The sequence below is a fragment of the Oncorhynchus masou genome, unplaced genomic scaffold (genome assembly GCF_036934945.1).
Source record: "Oncorhynchus masou masou isolate Uvic2021 unplaced genomic scaffold, UVic_Omas_1.1 unplaced_scaffold_744, whole genome shotgun sequence".
NCBI classification, from domain to species: domain Eukaryota; kingdom Metazoa; phylum Chordata; class Actinopteri; order Salmoniformes; family Salmonidae; genus Oncorhynchus; species Oncorhynchus masou.
Window position 1 is genome coordinate 141,518 of NW_027013898.1, and position 17,606 is coordinate 159,123.

The following is a 17,606-nucleotide window of genomic DNA, read 5'->3' on the forward strand; positions in this document are numbered from 1 at the left end:
ATTAGATGTAGTAACTGTGATGTAGTAGAGGTAAGGTATTAGTATTAGATGCAGTAACTGTGATGTAGTTGAGGCAATGTAGTAGATGTAGTAATTGTGATGTAGTAACTGTGATGTAGTAGAGGCAATGCAGTAGATGTAGTAACTGTGATGTAGTAGAGGCAATGTAGTAGATGTAGTAATTGTGATGTAGTAACTGTGATGTAGTAGAGGTAAGGTATTAGTATTAAATGTAGTAACTGTGATGTAGTAGATGTAGTAACTGTGATGTAGTAGAGGCAATGTAGTAGGTGTAGTAATTGTGATGTAGTAACTGTGATGTAGTAGAGGCAATGTAGTAGATGTAGTAACCGTGATGTAGTAGGTGTAGTAACTGTGATGTAGTTGAGGTAACGTAGTGTAGTAACCATGATGTAGTAGATGTAGTAACTGATGTAGTAACTGTGATGTAGTAGAGGCAATGTAGTAGATGTAGTGACCATGATGTAGTAGAGGTAATATAGTAGATGTAACCATGCTGTAGTAGAGGTAATGTATTAATAGTAGATGTAGTAACTGTGAAATAGTAGAGGTAATGTAGTAGTGTAGTTCTGACCATAAGGTAATGTGGTAGTGTAGTTCTGACCGTGACTTTGTGTGTGATATAGTAGAGGTAATGTAGTAGTGTAGTTCTGACCCTGAGGTAATGTAGTAGTGTAGTTCTGACCCTAAGGTAATGTAGTAGTGTAGTTCTGACCCTAAGGTAATGTAGCAGTGTAGTTCTGACCCTGAGGTAATGTGGTAGTGTAGTTCTGACCGTGACTTTGTGTGTGATATAGTAGAGGTAATGTAGTAGTGTAGTTCTGACCGTTACTTTGTGTTTGATATAGGAGAGGTAATGTAGTAGTGTAGTTCTGACCCTAAGGTAATGTAGTAGTGTAGTTCTGACCCTGAGGTAATGTGGTAGTGTAGTTCTGACCATGACTTTGTGTGTGATATAGTAGATGTAATGTAGTAGTGTAGTTCTGACCCTGAGGTAATGTAGTAGTGTAGTTCTGACCTTGACTTTGTGTGTGATATAATAGAGGTAATGTAGTAGTGTAGTTCTGACCCTGAGGTAATGTAGTAGTGTAGTTCTGACCCTGAGGTAATGTAGTAGTGTAGTTCTGACCCTAAGGTAATGTAGTAGTGTAGTTCTGACCGTGACTTTGTGTGTGATATAGTAGAGGTAATGTAGTAGTGTAGTTCTGACCGTGACTTTGTGTGTGATGGCCTTCTTGAGTCCCTCAGGAGAGATCTGGAGCAGCTCAGCTACCACTCTGATCTCCTGATCACTGACCGCCGTCGCCACCTCCTGGCCTTCAGCCTGTTGTAAAACACACTGTTATATATATATAAATACCTTATATACTGTATATTATAGTGCAGTGGTAAAACACACTGTTATATACATTAAATACACTATATACTGTATATTATACTGCAGTGGTAAAACACACTGTTATATACATTAAATACACTATATACTGTATATTATACTGCAGTGGTAAAACACACTGTTATATACATTAAATACACTATATACTGTATATTATACTGCAATATTAAAACACATCGTGGGTTAGGGTTTAGAAGTTAGAGGTTAGGTGTTAAGGGTTAAAGGTTAGAGGTTAGGGGTAGAGGTTAGGGGTTAGGGGTTAGAGGTTAGAGGTTAGAGCTTAGGGGTTAGGGGTTAGAGGTTGGAGGTTAGGGGTTAGAGGTTATAGTACCTGGTATGGCTGGAAGTAAACATTCCCTAGGTGTAGTACGGAGGACAGTAGTCTCCAGATGGGTTAGGGGTTAGAGGTTAGGGGTTAGAGGTTATAGTACCTGGTATGGCTGGAAGTAAACATTCCCTAGGTATATAAATACACTATATAGGAGAGTAGTCTCCAGATGGGTTAGGGGTTAGAGGTTAGGGGTTAGAGGTTATAGTACCTGGTATGGCTGGAAGTAAACATTCCCTAGGTGTAGTACGGAGGACAGTAGTCTCCAGATGGGTTAGAGGTTAGAGGTTAGGGGTTAGAGGTTAGGGGTTAGAGGTTAGGGGTTAGAGGTTAGAGGTTAGAGGTTAGGGGTTAGAGGTTAGAGGTTAGAGGTTATAGTACCTGGTATGGCTGGAAGTAAACATTCCCTAGGTGTAGTACGGAGGACAGTAGTCTCCAGATGCCGTTCTGCTCATCAGGACTGAAACACAGGATGTCCATGGCACTCTGCACGCGACGGAAGTCTGCTCCGTCATCCTTCCCCTCTATGGCACAGTCACCACCCTGGTACAGAGGGACACACCAAGGGAGAAATGCTGGTGGAAATATTGGGGCGAAATTAGAGGGAGGGTCCGGGTTGTTCACCCCTGGATCCTTTTTATGTTACATTTTAAATGCATTTCCTGCAATTATACACAGGTTGACGTGACCTATCATGCCTCTCTTGAGGGATATTTTGTGAGGTATATGGAGGTGTATTTTGAAAACAATATACGTGGAATGATAAGTAGAAAGGCCCTTCAACCACCCCAAAAATAAAATATATATTATTTTATGAAAAAAAGCTAACTTTCTGTTGTTGGGATACGACCAACACCATTCTGTTGTTGGGATACGACCCACACCATTCTGTTGTTGGGATACGACCCACACCATTCTGTTGTTGGGGTACGACCCACACCATTCTGATGTTGGTATGGCTGGACCCAAACCATTCTGTTGTTGGGTTACAACCCACACCATTCTGTTGTTGGGTTACGACCCACACCATTCTGTTGTTGGGTTAGGACCCACACCATTCTGTTGTTGGCTGGTAAAACCCACACCATTCTGATGTTGGGTTACGACCCACACCATTCTGTTGTTGGGTTACGACCCACACCATTCTGTTGTTGGGTTACGACCCACACCATTCTGTTGTTGGGTTACGACCCACACCATTCTGTTGTTGGGATACGACCCACACCATTCTGTTGTTATGGTGGAAGTAACACCATTCTGTGGTTGGGGTATGACCCACACCATTCTGTTGTTGGGATACGACCCACACCATTCTGTTGTTGGGTTACGACCCACACCATTCTGTGGTTGGGGTATGACCCACACCATTCTGTGGTTGGGGTACGACCCACACCATTCTGTGGTTGGGGTATGACCCACACCATTCTGTGGTTGGGGTATGACCCACACCATTCTGTTGTTGGGATAAACACCATTCTGTTGTTGTGGTTCGAACACCATTCTGTTGTTGGGGTATGACCCACACCATTCTGTGGTTGGGGTATGACCCACACCATTCTGTGGTTGGGGTATGACCCACACCATTCTGTGGTTGGGGTACGACCCACACCATTCTGTGGTTGGGGTATGACCCACACCATTCTGTGGTTGGGGTATGACCCACACCATTCTGTGGTTGGGGTACTCCCACACCATTCTGTTGTTGGGATACGACCCACACCATTCTGTGGTTGGGGTACTCCCACACCATTCTGTGGTTGGGGTATGACCCACACCATTCTGTGGTTGGGGTATGACCCACACCATTCTGTTGTTGGGTTACGACCCACACCATTCTGTTGTTGTGGTTCGACCCACACCATTCTGTGGTTGGGGTATGACCCACACCATTCTGTGGTTGGGGTACTCCCACACCATTCTGTGGTTGGGGTTCGACCCACACCATTCTGTGGTTGGGGTATGACCCACACCATTCTGTGGTTGGGGTATGACCCACACCATTCTGTTGTTGTGGTTCGACCCACACCATTCTGTGGTTGGGGTATGACCCACACCATTCTGTGGTTGGGGTACGACCCACACCATTCTGTGGTTGGGGTTCGACCCACACCATTCTGTGGTTGGGGTATGACCCACACCATTCTGTGGTTGGGGTATGACCCACACCATTCTGTGGTTGGGGTACTCCCACACCATTCTGTGGTTGGGGTATGACCCACACCATTCTGTTGTTGGGTTACGACCCACACCATTCTGTTGTTGGGGTACGCCCCACACCATTCTGTTGTTGGGTTACGACCCACACCATTCTGTTGTTGGGGTATGACCCACACCATTCTGTGGTTGGGGTATGACCCACACCATTCTGTGGTTGGGGTATGACCCACACCATTCTGTGGTTGGGGTATGACCCACACCATTCTGTGGTTGGGTTATGACCCACACCATTCTGTGGTTGGGGTATGACCCACACTGTACACAGGTTGACGTGACCTATCATGCCTCTCTTGAGGGATATTTTGTGAGGTATATGGAGGTGTATTTTGAAAACAATATACGTGGAAGGATAAGTAGAAAGGCCCTTCAACCACCCCAAAAATAAAATATATATTATTTTAGGAAAAAAAGCTAACTTTCTGTTGTTGGGATACGACCAACACCATTCTGTTGTTGGGATACGACCCACACCATTCTGTTGTTGGGTTACGACCCACACCATTCTGTTGTTGGGGTACGACCCACACCATTCTGATGTTGGGTTACGACCCACACCATTCTGTTGTTGGGTTACGACCCACACCATTCTGTTGTTGGGATACGACCCACACCATTCTGTTGTTGTGGTTCGACCCACACCATTCTGTTGTTGGGGTATGACCCACACCATTCTGTGGTTGGGGTATGACCCACACCATTCTGTGGTTGGGGTACTCCCACAATATTCTGTGGTTGGGGTATGACCCACACCATTCTGTTGTTGGGGTACGACCCACACCATTCTGTTGTTGGGGTATGACCCACACCATTCTGTGGTTGGGGTATGACCCACACCATTCTGTGGTTGGGGTATGACCCACACTGTACACAGGTTGGGGTATGACCCACACCATTCTGTGGTTGGGGTATGACCCACACCATTCTGTGGTTGGGGTATGACCCACACCATTCTGTGGTTGGGATACGACCCACACCATTCTGTGGTTGGGGTATGACCCACACCATTCTGTTGTTGGGGTACGACCACACCATTCTGTGGTTGGGGTATGACCCACACCATTCTGTGGTTGGGGTATGACCCACACCATTCTGTGGTTGGGGTATGACCCACACCATTCTGTGGTTGGGGTATGACCCACACCATTCTGTGGTTGGGGTATGACCCACACCATTCTGTTGTTGGGATACGACCCACACCATTCTGTTGTTGGGGTACGCCCCACACCATTCTGTTGTTGGGTTACGACCCACACCATTCTGTTGTTGGGGTATGACCCACACCATTCTGTGGTTGGGGTATGACCCACACCATTCTGTTGTTGGGGTATGACCCACACCATTCTGTGGTTGGGGTATGACCCACACCATTCTGTTGTTGGGGTATGACCCACACCATTCTGTGGTTGGGGTATGACCCACACCATTCTGTGGTTGGGGTATGACCCACACCATTCTGTTGTTGGGGTACGACCCACACCATTCTGTTGTTGGGGTACTCCCACACCATTCTGTGGTTGGGGTATGACCCACACCATTCTGTGGTTGGGGTACGACCCACACCATTCTGTGGTTGGGGTATGACCCACACCATTCTGTGGTTGGGGTATGACCCACACCATTCTGTGGTTGGGGTACGACCCACACCATTCTGTGGTTGGGGTACGACCAACACCATTCTGTGGTTGGGGTATGACCCACACCATTCTGTGGTTGGGGTATGACCCACACCATTCTGTTGTTGGGGTATGACCCACACCATTCTGTGGTTGGGGTATGACCCACACTGTACACAGGTTGACGTGACCTATCATGCCTCTCTTGAGGGATATTTTGTGAGGTATATGGAGGTGTATTTTGAAAACAATATACGTGGAAGGATAAGTAGAAAGGCCCTTCAACCACCCCAAAAATAAAATATATATTATTTTAGGAAAAAAAGCTAACTTTCTGTTGTTGGGATACGACCAACACCATTCTGTTGTTGGGATACGACCCACACCATTCTGTTGTTGGGATACGACCCACACCATTCTGTTGTTGGGATACGACCCACACTATTCTTTGGTTGGGGTACGACCCACACCATTCTGTTGTTGGGATACGCCCCACATCATTCTGTTGTTGGGATACGACCCACACCATTCTGATGTTGGGTTACGACCCACACCATTCTGTTGTTGGGTTACGACCCACACCATTCTGTTGTTGGGATACGACCCACACCATTCTGTTGTTGGGTTACGACCCACACCATTCTGTTGTTGGGGTACGACCCACACCATTCCTATGTTGGGTTACGACCCACACCATTCTGTTGTTGGGTTACGACCCACACCATTCTGTTGTTGGGGTACGCCCCACACCATTCTGTTGTTGGGTTACGACCCACACCATTTTGTTGTTGTTGACCCGACCAAATTCACATAGAAATGTTTGTTAAAGATATGTCATTCTCATTGAAAGCCAGTCTAAAAAGAGGTAGATCTGTCCTATATGTTATAGATCTGTCATTCTCATTGAAAGCCCATCTAAGAAGAGATAGATCTGTTCTTTGTGTTATAGATCTGTCATTCTCATTGAAAGCCAGTCTAAGGAGAGGTAGATCTGTTCTATGTGTTATAGATCTGTCATTCTCATTGAAAGCCAGTCTAAAATGTGGTATAATCTGTTCTATGTGCGCAATATCTATGCTTCCCGGTCTTAACATTTTCTTTTTGGGTCTTTTACATTCAGTTAACATCTAAAACAACAATATTTTTTGATTATGGAAAATATATTTCACAGCGGTTTAGAGGACTAAACACTAGACTTGCTAGTTTTGTCACATAAACCGAAATTGGGCAAACTATTTTATCAACCAGGAAATGGAGGTGTGATTTCTGAACGTTGCACCTTTAAAGACATTATTGGAGGACGAATCGACCTATTCTCTCTCTCTGTGTCTGTCTGTCTGTGTGTGTGTGTGTGTATACCTGGTTGAGGTAAAAGTATGTCTCCGCCTCTTGCAGGTAAAGAGATCGTTTTTGGTGAGGCTCCAGACCAGACAGCATCTCATAGAAGATGTGGTAGTTTCTCTCTGATTTACCCTGAACACACACACACACACACACACACACACACACACACACACACACACACACACACACACACACACACACACACACACACACACACACACACACACACACACACACACACACACACACACACTCATTACAGTACAACATAGCTGGGGTTGGAACTGGTTCAGGGAACAGAACAGAAAACTGGAAAATAAGGAACAGAAACAGAACCTGGAACAAAAGTGATCTATACTGTTCTGGAACAGAACCGTTATTTAAAAACATGGGAACCAGTTAATACAGTTATTTTACGTTTCGGGCCATGTCAAGTTTTCACTCTGTCCCTCAGAAACGTCTTCCAGTGTCTGACTGCCTGCTCAACATCTTTACCAGTGGAGGCTACCTGCTCCTCCCCTCTCCGAAGCATCATAGCTGTTGCCCCGCCAAGTCAACAACTCACTGAGCTACAGCTGGCCCTCTACTTATCAACAACTCACTGAGCTACAGCTGGCCCTCTCCTCATCAACAACTCACTGAGCTACAGCTGGCCCTCTCCTTATCAACAACTCACTGAGCTACAGCCTGCCCTCTCCACGTCAACAACTCACTAATCTACAGCTGGCCCTCTCCTCATCAACAACTCACTGAGCTACAGCTGGCCCTCTCCGTATCAACAACTCACTGAGCTACAGCTGGCCCTCTCCTCATCAACAACTCACTGAGCTACAGCTGGCCCTCTCCTTATCAACAACTCACTGAGCTACAGCTGGCCCTCTCCACGTCAACAACTCACTGAGCTACAGCTGGCCCTCTCCTTATCAACAACTCACTGAGCTACAGCCGGCCCTCTCCACGTCAACAACTCACTGAGCTACAGCTGGCCCTCTCCTCATCAACAACTCACTGAGCTACAGCTGGCCCTCTCCTTATCAACAACTCACTGAGCTACAGCTGGCCCTCTCCTCATCATCAACTCACTGAGCTACAGCTGGCCCTCTCCTTATCAACAACTCACTGAGCTACAGCTGGCCCTCTCCTTATCAACAACTCACTGAGCTACAGCTGGCCCTCTCCTTATCAATAACTCACTGAGCTACAGCTGGCCCTCTCCTTATCAACAACTCACTGAGCTACAGCTGGCCCTCTCCACGTCAACAACTCACTGAGCTACAGCTGGTCCTCTCCACGTCAACAACTCACTGATCTACAGCTGGCCCTCTCCTTATCAACAACTCACTGAGATACAGCTGGCCCTCTCCTTATCAACAACTCACTGATGTGGTGTGGTGTGGTGTGGTGTGGTGTGGTGTGGTGTGGTGTGTGTGTGTGTGTGTGTGTGTGTGTGTGTGTGTGTGTGTGTGTGTGTGTGTGTGTGTGTGTGTGTGTGTGTGTGTGTGTGTGTGCGTTTGTGTGTGTGTGTGTGTGTGTCTTACCTGAAAGACGATGCGGGACTTCTCCAGCAGATACTGAGACGTTATGGCACCACTGATCACACCCCTACACACACACACACACACACACACACACACAGACACAGACACACGCACGCACGCACACACACACACACACACACACACACACACACACACACACACACACACACACACACACACACACACACACACATCACAGTGAGTTCTCTTGTCTCTCAGTGTTAAGTAACCCACGGTTCATTAATAAGTCACATATGACTGAGCATTATGGGAGTTCAGCTCAACACCGTGTCACACCTTGTCGTGTACCTGTCCAACGTCAGGGTGTCACTGATACTGTAGCCACCGCCCTGTTACACCAGCGGAGTTACCGTGGTAACGTGGCGTACGGACCACAGGAGGTTGGTGGCACCTTAATTAGGGATTGAGTGCTCGTAGTAGAGACTGGATCGGTATCAAATGCTTCAGACACATGGTTTCCAGTCACTCTGTCCTCCCCTCAGCATCAGACAGAGGTACAGACAGAGTTACCATGGTAACGTACAGACAGAGTTACCATGGTAATGTGGGGTATAGACAGAGTTACCGTGGTAACGTGGTGTATAGACATTGTTACCATGGTAACGTGGCATATAGACAGAATTACCGTGGTAAAGTGGGGTATAGACATAGTTACCGTGGTAACATGGGGTATAGACAGAGTTACCGTGGTAGCGTGGCATATAGACAGAGTTACCATGGTAACGTGGGGTACAGACAGCGTTACCGTGGTAACGAGGGGTATAGACAGAGTTACCGTGGTAACATGGCGTATAGACAGAGTTACCGTGTTAACGTGGCGTATAGACAGAGTTACCGTGGTAACGTGCGGTACAGACAGAGTTACCGTGGTAATGTGGCGTATAGACAGAGTTACCGTGGTAACGTGGTGTATAGACAGAATTACTGTGGTAACATGGGGTATAGACAGAGTTACCGTGGCAATGTGTGGGTACACATAGTTACCGTGTTAACGTGGGGTATCGTCAGAGTTCTGTGTCAATGTGGGTTAGAGACAGAGTTACCGCGGTAATGTGGGTTATAGACAGAGTTTCCATAGTAACGTAAAGACAAAGTTACCATAGTAATGCCGTGGTAGCAGAGTTTACTGTTAAACCCTCAACAACCGCTGTGATTATTATTATTTGACCCTGCTGGTTGTCTATGAACATTTGAACATCTTGGCCATGTTCTGTTATAATCTCCACCCGGCACAGCCAGAAGAGGACTGGCCACCCCACATAGCCTGATACCTCTCCAGGTTTATAATCTCCACCCGGCACAGCCAGAAGAGGACTGGCCACCCCACATAGCCTGATACCTCTCCAGGTTTATAATCTCCACCCGGCACAGCCAGAAGAGGACTGGCCACCCCTCATAGCCTGGTTCCTCTCCAGGTTTATAATCTCCACCCGGCACAGCCAGAAGAGGACTGGCCACCCCACATAGCCTGGTTCCTCTCTAGGTTTCTTCCTAGGTTTTGGGGAGTTTTTCCTAGCCACCGTGCTTCTACACCTGCATTGCTTGCTGTTTGGGGTTTTAGGCTGGGTTTCTGTACAGCACGTTGAGATATCAGCTGATATAAGAAGGGCTTTATAAATACATTTGATTGATTGACTGGTAACAAATTAACGTAAATACCCTACTCACTCCTCATAGCCTGGTTCCTCTCTAGGTTTATAGGTGTTGTAATGTGTTGAAATGCTTCTACCTGATTGATTGATTGACTGTGGTAACACATTAACGTAAATACACTACTCACTCCTCATAGCCTGGTTCCTCTCTAGGTTTATAGGTGTTGTAATGTGTTGAAATGCTTCTACCTGATTGATTGATTGACTGTGGTAACACATTAACGTAAATACACTACTCACTCCTCATAGCCTGGTTCCTCTCTAGGTTTATAGGTGTTGTAATGTGTTGAAATGCTTCTACCTGATTGATTGATTGACTGTGGTAACACATTAACGTAAATACACTACTCACTCCTCATAGCCTGGTTCCTCTCTAGGTTTATAGGTGTTGTAATGTGTTGAAATGCTTCTACCTGATTGATTGATTGATTGATTGATTGACTGGTAACAAATTAACGTAAATACACTACACACTCCTCATAGCCTGGTTCCTCTCTAGGTTTATAGGTGTTGTAATGTGTTGAAATGCTTCTACCTGATTGATTGATTGACTGTGGCAACGTAATAATGTAAGCGCAGTACTCACTCCTCCAGAAATATCTCCACATATTTCCCAAAGCGGCTAGAGTTGTCATTCCGGACCGTTTTGGCATTCCCAAAGGATTCCAACAGGGGCGTGGCCTCCAGGATCTGTTACCATGACAACCAATCAGTACTAGGAGTAGTTACTAGGGTTGCTAACAGTAGTTACTATGGGAACAACAACCAACAACCACTGCAACCGAAACAAAAGCTGCAGACACATTACCTCAATCTGGGGGGGTCAGAGGCGGAGGGAGAGAGAGAGACAACAGTTAGGTAATAACAGGAAGTTACGGTCAGTATGTTTACATGTTCACCTGTTGTAATGTTGTGTTTACCTGTTGTGTAATGTTGTGTTTACCTGTTGTGTAATGTTGTGTTTACCTGTTGTGTTTACCTGTTGTGTAATGTTGTGTTTACCTGTTGTGTAATGCTGTGTTTACCTGTTGTGTAATGTTGTGTTTACCTGTTGTGTTTACCTGTTGTGTAATGTTGTGTTTACCTGTTGTGTTTACCTGTTGTGTTTACCTGCTGTGTAATGTTGTGTTTACCTGTTGTGTAATGTTGTGTTTACCTGTTGTGTAATGTTGTGTTTACCTGTTGTGTAATGTTGTGTTTACCTGTTGTGTAATGTTGTGTTTACCTGTTGTGTAATGTTGTGTTTACCTGTTGTGTTTACCTGTTGTGTAATGTTGTGTTTACCTGTTGTGTAGTGTTGTGTTTACCTGTTGTGTAATGTTGCGTTTGTGATGTATAGCTGTCAGGTAACGCAGGACCATTTTAGTGGCTTCAGTCTTCCCTGACCCGCTCTCCCCACTGAAATACATTATCATCATTATCAGTCTTCCCTGACCCGCTCTCACCACTGAAATACATTATCATCATTATCAGTCTTCCCTGACCCGCTCTCCCCACTGAAATACATTATCATCATTATCAGTCTTCCCTGACCCTCTCTCCCCACTGAAATACATTATCATCATTATCAGTCTTCCCTGACCCGCTCTCCCCACTGAAATACATTATCATCATTATCAGTCTTCCCTGACCCGCTCTCCCCACTGAAATACATTATCATCATTATCAGTCTTCCCTGACCCGCTCTCCCCACTGAAATACATTATCATCATTATCAGTCTTCCCTGATCCATCATTATCAGTCTTCCCTCCCCTCCCCACTGAAATACATTATCATCATTATCAGTCTTCCCTGACCCTCTCTCCCCACTGAAATACATTAACATCATTATCAGTCTTCCCTGATCCGCTCTCCCCACTGAAACACATTAGCATCATTATCAATACTCCCTGACCCTCTCTCCCCACTGAAATACATTATCATTATCAATATACCCTGACCCACTCTCCCCACTGAAACACATTAGCATCATTATCAATACTCCCTGACCCATTAAACAATTATCATCATTATCAGTCTCCCCTGAAACTGAATCAATTACATTATTATCAGTCTTCATCCTGACCCATATCAACATTAAACCTCACTGAAACATTATCATGAAACATCATTATTATCAGTTAAACTCCATTAAACCTTTACATTAAACCTTTATCAACATAACCACTGAATCACATTATCCTCATCATTATCAGTCTTCCCTGACCATTATCAACTTAAACTCCCCAGTAATGAAATATCAACATTATCATCATTCAACATCAGTCTTCCCATGACCATTATCAACATTAAACTCCCCACTGAAACATATTATCAACATTAAACCATTATCAACATTTAAACATTATCAACATTAAACCATATCAACATTAAACCATATCGACATTAAACCATATCAACATTAATCCATTGTCAACATTAAACCATTATCAACATTAAACAATATCAACATTAAACCATTATCAACATTAAACAATATCAACATTAAACCATATCAACATTAAACCATTATCAACATTAAACCATATCAACATTAAACCATTATCAACATTAAACCATTATCAACATTAAACCATTATCAACATTAAACCAGTATCAACATTAAACCATTATCAACATTAAACAATATCAACATTAAACCATTATCAACATTAAACCATTATCAACATTAAACCATTATCAACATGATCAGTCTTCCCATTGAAACACATTATTAATATTACCAATGTTATCAAGACTATCAACCAATATTAAACAATACTAACAAATATGAACCCAAATGAATGCATTATCAATATTTTCAAGGCAAACTGCATTACTGAAGCATTAACACCATTATCAGTATCGTCACTCCCAGTAGCAGTACATTATCCACAGTGCCTTCAGAAAGCATTCATACCCCTCGTCTTGATTCCACATTTAGTTGTGTTGCAGCCTGATGTCTTTTTTCTCACCCATCCATCTACAGACAGTACCTCATAATGACAAAGCGAATACATGTTTTCTAGATATTTTAGCAAATGTAATTGAATATTAAATAAAGAAATATCAGATTTGCATAAGTATTCACATCGCTGAGTGAAAACTTTGCAGAAGCACCTTTGGCGGCGTTTGAAGATGTGAGTCTCTAAGAGCTTTCCACCCCGGGATTGTGCAACATTTGCACGTTATTCTTTTCAAAATTCTACAAGCTCTGTCAAATTGGTTGTTGATCACTGCTAGACAACCATTTCCAAGAATTGCCATAGATTTTCAGATAGATTTAAGTCAAAAATGTTACTCGAAACGTTCACTGTCTTCTTGTTAAGCAACTCCAGTGTAGATTTGGTATTGTGTTTTAGGTTATTGTCCTGCTGAAAGGTGAATTCATCTCCCAGTGTCTGGTGGAAAGCAGACTGAACCAGGTTTTCCTCTAGGATTGTGTTTTAGGTTATTGTCCTGCTGAAAGGTGAATTCATCTCCCAGTGTCTGGTGGAAAGCAGACTGAACCAGGTTTTCCTCGAGGATTGTGTTTTAGGTTATTGTCCTGCTGAAAGGTGAATTCATCTCCCAGTGTCTGGTGGAAAGCAGACTGAACCAGGTTTTCCTCGAGGATTGTGTTTTAGGTTATTGTCCTGCTGAAAGGTGAATTCATCTCCCAGTGTCTGGTGGAAAGCAGACTGAACCAGTTTTTTTGCAATATTACATTAGTGCCTTGTTGCAAACAGGATGCATGTTTTAGAATATTTTTATTCTGTTATTCCTTCTTTTCACTCTGTCATTTAGGTTAGTTTTGTGGAGTAACTACAATGTTGTTGATCCATCCTCAATTTTCTCCTATCATAGCCATTAAACTCTAAATGTTTTAAAGTCACTATTGGCCTCATGGTGAAAATCCCTGAGCGGTTTCCGTCCTCTCCGGCAACTGAGTTAGGAAGGACGCCTGCACCTTTGTATTGACTGGGTGTATTGATACACCATCCAAAGTGTAATTAATAACCTTACCATGCTCAAAGGGATATTCAATGTTTTTTTGTTTTTCTTACCCATCTACCAATAGGTGCCCTTCTTTACGAGGCATTGGAAAACCTCCCTGGTCTTTATGGTTGAATCTGTGTTTGAAATATCCTGCTCGACTGAGGGACCTTACAGATAATTGTATTTGTGGGGCACAGAGATGATTATTATTATATAAACTACCGGTCAAAACTTTTAGAACACCGACTCATTCAAGGGTTTCTCTTTATTTAAAAAAAACTATTTTCTACATTGTAGAATAATAGTGAAACATCAAAACTATGAAATAACACATGCGGAATCATGTAGTAAATCTCTTAAGGACCCTTTAAAAAAAACTACTAAAATGACATAATCAAATCTAACTGCAGGAACTGAAGCAGGGATATGTTTATTATTGATACCATTTGAAAGAAAACTCTTTGAAGTTGGAGGAAATGTGAAAGGAATGTAGGAGAATACATTATATCTGGTAAAAGATCTTTTTAAATAAAAAAATAATAATTTGTACCATTGTCTTCTATTCCAGCCCAGGCACAATTTCGATTTTGGCCACTAGATGGCAGCACTGCACGTGCAAAGTTTTAGACTGATCCAATGAGCCATTGTATATCTATTAAAAATGTTGTATCAGGACGGCCCAAATGTGCCTAATTGTTTTTTTCAATCATTTTCAAGTTCATAACTGCACTTTCCTCAAACAATAGCATGGTATTATTTCACTGTAATAGCGACTGTAAATTGGACAGTGCAGTTATTAACAATAATTTAAGCTTATCTACCAATATCAGACATGTCTATGTCCTAGGAAATGTTGTTACTTGCAACCTCAGGCTAATCACATTAGCCTATGTTAGCTCAACCGTCTTGGACACCGATCCTGAAGTTAAACAAATCAGAATATATTTTATATTTGAAATTCTTCAAATAGCCAACCTTTGCCTTGATGACAGCTTTGTACACTCTTGGCATTCTCTCAACCAGCTTCATATGGTAGTCACCTGGAATCCATTTCAATTAACAGGTGTGTCTTGTTAAAAGTTAATTTGGGGGATTTCTTTCTTTCTTAATGTGTTTGAGCCAATCAGTTGTGTTGTGACAAGGTAGGGATGGTTTACAGAAGATAGTCCTATTTGGTAAAAGACCAAGTCCATATTATGGCAAGAACAGCTCAGATAAGAAAAGAGAAACGACAGTCCATCATTACTTGAAGACATGAAGGTCAGTCAATAAGGACAATTTCAAGAACTTTGAATGTTTCTTCAAGTGCAGTTGCAAAAACTATCAAGCGCTATCATGAAACTGGCTCTCATGTGGACTGCCACAGGAAAGGAAGACCCAGAGTTACCTCTGCTGCAGAGGACAAGTTCATTAGTTACCAGCCTCAGAAATTACAGCCCAAATAAATGCTTCACAGAATTCAAGTAAGAGACACATCTCAACATCAACTGTTCAGAGAGGACTGTGTGAATCTGGTCTTCATGGTCGAATTGCTGCAGAGAAACCTAAAGGACACCAATAAGAAGAAGACTTCCTTGGGCCAAGAAACACGAGCACCGGTGGAAATCTGTCCTTTGGTTCCAACCGCAGCATCTTTGTGAGACGTGATGTGGGTGAATGGAACTGATAATCACATGTGTATTTCCCACCGTAAAGCGAGGAGGTGTGATGGTGTGGGGGTGCTTTGATGGTGACACTGTCTGTGTTTTGGCTACCACAGCATTCTGCAGCGATACGCCATCCCACCTGGTTTGCGCTGAGTGGGACATCATTTGTTTTTCAACAGGACAATGACCCAACACACCTCCAAGCTGTGTAAGGGCTATTTGACCAAGGAGGGTGATGGAGTGCTGCATCAGATGACCTGGCCTCCACAATTCCCCGACCTCAAACAAATTGAGATGGTTTGGGATGAGTAGGACAGCAGACTTAAGGAAAAGCAGCCAACAAGTGATCAGCATATGTGGGAACTCCTTCAAGTCTGTTTGAAAAGCATTCCAGGTGAAGCTGGTTGAGAGAATGTGAAGTGTTCAAAAAGGGTGGCTATTTGAAGAATCTGAAATATAAAATATATTAAGACTTATTTGCTTACTGCATAATTCCATATGTGTTATTATTATATGATCCCATATGTGTTATTTCATAGTTTTGATGTCTTCACTATTATTCTACAATGTAGAAAATAGTACAAATAAAGAAATACCCGTGAATGAGTGGGTGTTCTAAAACTTTTGACCGGTAGTGTGTGTGTGTGTGTGTGTGTGTGTGTGTGTGTGTGTGTGTGTGTGTGTGTGTGTGTGTGTGTGTGTGTGTGTGTGTGTGTGTGTGTGTGTGATATATATATATATATTTTTTTTTTATTATTATTTTTTTTACAAGGCAAGCATATTTGTACTACTTGCTTGACATAACAAACACTTATTGACTCAACACATTTAAAGCTTTTCATTTTAGGTTGGTAAATATTTTGAAAAACATAATTCCACTTTGACATTATGTGGTTGGGTTTGTAGGTCAGTGACCTAAAACAAAATCTTAATTTTAAATTCAGGCTGAAACAAAATGTGTAAAAAGCCAAGGGGTGTGAATCCATTCTGAAGATACTGTCTACAGTGTACATTATCCCCACTACAACACATTATCTGTGATATTCCAGTATTCCTATATCCACAATGTATCAATATTATCACAGCATTAACACAACATTATCACAGCGTTATCACACCATTATCACAGCATTAACACAACATTATCACAGCGTTATCACAACATTACGTTGACTTGTACCTGATGATGATGCACTGGTTGTGTTTAGCATCCATCATGGTGGTGTAGGAAACACTGGCGATGGAAAACAGATGCCTGGGAGACAAGAACAAAGAGAGTGGTACACAAAGAGAGAACACGTCTATAAGACTGACCAGGTACTGAACCATTCATACTGAGACTGACCAGGTACTGAACCATTCATACTGAGACTGACCAGGTACTGAACCATTCATACTGAGACTGACCAGGTACTGAACCATTCATACTGAGACTGACCAGGTACTGAACCATTCATACTGAGACTGACCAGGTACTGAACCATTCATACTGAGACTGACCAGGTACTGAACCATTCATCCTGAGACTGACCAGGTACTGAACCATTCATACTGAGACTGACCAGGTACTGAACCATTCATAATGAGACTGACCAGGTACTGAACCATTCATACTGAGACTGACCAGGTACTGAACCATTCATACTGAGACTGACCAGGTACTGAACCATTCATCCTGAGACTGACCGGGTACTGAACCATTCATACTGAGACTGACCAGGTACTGAACCATTCATACTGAGACTGACTGGGTACTGAACCATTCATACTGAGACTGACTGGGTACTGAACCATTCATACTGAGACTGACTGGGTACTGAACCATTCATAATGAGACTGACTGGGTACTGAACCATTCATACTGAGACTGAC

At 43.2% G+C, this 17,606-nt stretch overlaps 1 protein-coding gene across 1 annotated transcript in view; it reads right to left on the reverse strand.

The window, feature by feature from the left end:
* The window catches only part of LOC135537289 (unconventional myosin-XV-like), a 151,510-nt gene extending 134,447 nt beyond the window's left edge, over positions 1-17,063 (reverse strand). The window contains 8 exon segments of the mRNA XM_064963481.1: positions 1,232-1,345; positions 2,127-2,288; positions 6,935-7,048; positions 8,458-8,521; positions 10,717-10,820; positions 10,939-10,944; positions 11,438-11,528; positions 16,915-17,063. Of these exon segments, the coding sequence (XP_064819553.1) occupies positions 1,232-1,345; positions 2,127-2,288; positions 6,935-7,048; positions 8,458-8,521; positions 10,717-10,820; positions 10,939-10,944; positions 11,438-11,528; positions 16,915-17,063 (804 nt within the window).
* Positions 17,064-17,606: the final 543 nt, after the last annotated feature.